Genomic DNA, 2,102 nt, shown 5'->3' with positions numbered 1-2,102 from the left:
AAATTGCAGAACTCCTCTACACATGTCTTTCTAGAGATAAGGAGTAGAGATCGCATTCTAAAAGTCGAAATTAAAGTACAATTAGGTAGATCAGTGACATGCATGCTATTATTCGTAACCATTAATCACTTGAAATATCGATTGTCTTTGAAAATGTCTGTGTGTACCAATGATCGACATCAAGGTCCCGTCGATCGCCGATCACAAAACAACGTCTACCTTTCCTTCTTGTGAAGAAGAGGGAAGAGTCTTCGTAGGGTCACTGTCAGGCAAACCACGGAATATTTTGACTTTGAAGGCTCGCTCGAATCCTTTTTGAAACTGCTGATACTGCATGGTGTAGATAAACGGATTTGCACACATATTGGCATATGCGAATACTTTTGTGATTGAGTACCACTTGCTTTGAAAATCTAGTGGACCACCGAGATTATAGACGAGATAGTTAAAGGCGATCGGAGCCCAGCAGATAGCGTAGGTCAGTGAAACGGTGACCATGGTCCTGATGACGTTGCGAGCTGCCCGTCCACTTCTCTCCGACATCATTCGCTTTGCTCGCTGGATTGGCTTGCCGCCGTTAGCCGGCACTGGCGAGGAAATCGGTTGTGGCGCCGACAGATGAGACTGCTTGCGAAGTTTTGAGAGGATGCAGACGTAGCTAAAAGCCATCGTCCCAAGTGGACCTGCGTATGTCACAAAAAATATGAAGACCCCAACTGCACCTTTCAAGATTTTATTTTGCCAATTTGGAAAACACATCCCAGTCGGGGTAACGATGTAAACGGCCGGCCAGTAGGCATCAATGATGAAGCCAGATGACCAGGTTATGATGGACACCACTTTGATTCTCCTCTGTAGTTTGGATGCGGAACTGCGATAGCGAGTCGGATGAATGATGGCGAAGTAGCGATCGGTTGTGATGCAGACCAGGTTAAGGCTTGAGGAGATGAATAGGGCCCACATCACATACTCGGATAGCCAGATCTTGCACAGGAGTTCATCAGACACGCTGGCGGGGTTAAGCTCCTTTTTCGGTAGGAAATGCATGAGAATAAACACAAATGACGTCGTAAAGTCGATCAGGGATTGGTTGATGATGAAGGAGTTGATCAAGCCTCGTAGGGACTTGTCCCTAAAGAAAACAAAGAGTACGACTCCGTTCCCGAGGATTCCAAGCGTGCCAATGATGCCCTCAAGAACATTCCACACCAACGGCACTTCGCTGGATTGTAAATCCGTGCCGTTCCTCGTTCCATTGTCGGCAATCGCAGCGATGGTCGCAAACTCCGACATTGTATATCCGTTTCTTTTGTATGTTCAATTCTAATTTTCTTTTTTTTTTAACTGGGGTAGATTTCGTTTGTTTGTTTGTTTCACTCAGGGTTGCTGCATCAAAATCATGCGCTTAGTTCTAGATCATGTTCAGTCAAGTGGAATTTGCCTGCTGCCTGGAAGAGTGATCGTACACCTCACGTTAATCATCCACTGAGCATTCCTCAAAATGTGAAGGATTACTGGCGCTGACCCTTACAATGCCTCTCCTACTCCTATACCCACGAACCGGCAGAATGTTAGTAGAAATAGTCTGCCCTCTTTTCGGTTTGACTATGTGATAACTCCTTGGTTTGACGCACTCTGTTGTCGTTGCCGCTGTACCTCATGTAAACAGAGCGCTTTATCTGCATCCAGCTCTTTGCGGACGCACTCTTAGACTCTTTCTTCAATGCGCATCCACGACAATGCTGTTTAGAGGCAAGATATTAACTTAATCTTTCTCAGGGCTCCTCGACATAGTAAACTTGACGAGCGAAAAAAGAGGAAAGCAAGAGTTCTTTGCGCCTACGCGGTGACACCGTCTTGTCTGTACGCCGCGCTCCGAGCCAAATGACAACGCCAAGGAATAAATTGACTTTTCATCGTGCTCGTCTGTGGATGTGCTGGTAGGTTAAGCCGTACGACCTTGTCGTTGTGAGATTGGGTCACATATGAACTGGTAACCCGGAATTACCGTCCTCTTTGGTGGAGCATCGGGATCATGATAGTGCATTCGTGCTGACATTTCCGCGTAGAAATCTACAAGAGGAAATCAAGAGGAAGTTAAT

The 2,102-nt window shown here is 46.1% G+C and overlaps 1 protein-coding gene across 1 annotated transcript; it reads right to left on the bottom strand.

The window, feature by feature from the left end:
- Positions 1 to 201: 201 nt before the first annotated feature.
- On the bottom strand, positions 202 to 1,293 carry LOC139722344 (orexin receptor type 2-like). Its single transcript, XM_071633654.1, has one exon. It carries the CDS (start codon positions 1,291 to 1,293, stop codon positions 202 to 204), a length of 1,092 nt encoding a protein of 363 aa, XP_071489755.1.
- Positions 1,294 to 2,102: the final 809 nt, after the last annotated feature.

The sequence above is a fragment of the Diadema antillarum genome, unplaced genomic scaffold, assembly GCF_040938485.1.
Source record: "Diadema antillarum isolate AM-2024a unplaced genomic scaffold, OU_Dant_1.0 scf00000163, whole genome shotgun sequence".
Lineage (NCBI taxonomy): Eukaryota > Metazoa > Echinodermata > Echinoidea > Diadematoida > Diadematidae > Diadema > Diadema antillarum.
The sequence above is the reverse complement of the archived record's forward strand: the minus strand, read 5'-3'. Positions and strand labels throughout refer to the sequence as shown.

Bases quoted from the DNA above. Each gene is read 5' to 3' on its own strand.
- LOC139722344 (XM_071633654.1), bottom strand. From the start codon at position 1,293: ATGTCGGAGTTTGCGACCATCGCTGCGATTGCCGACAATGGAACGAGG.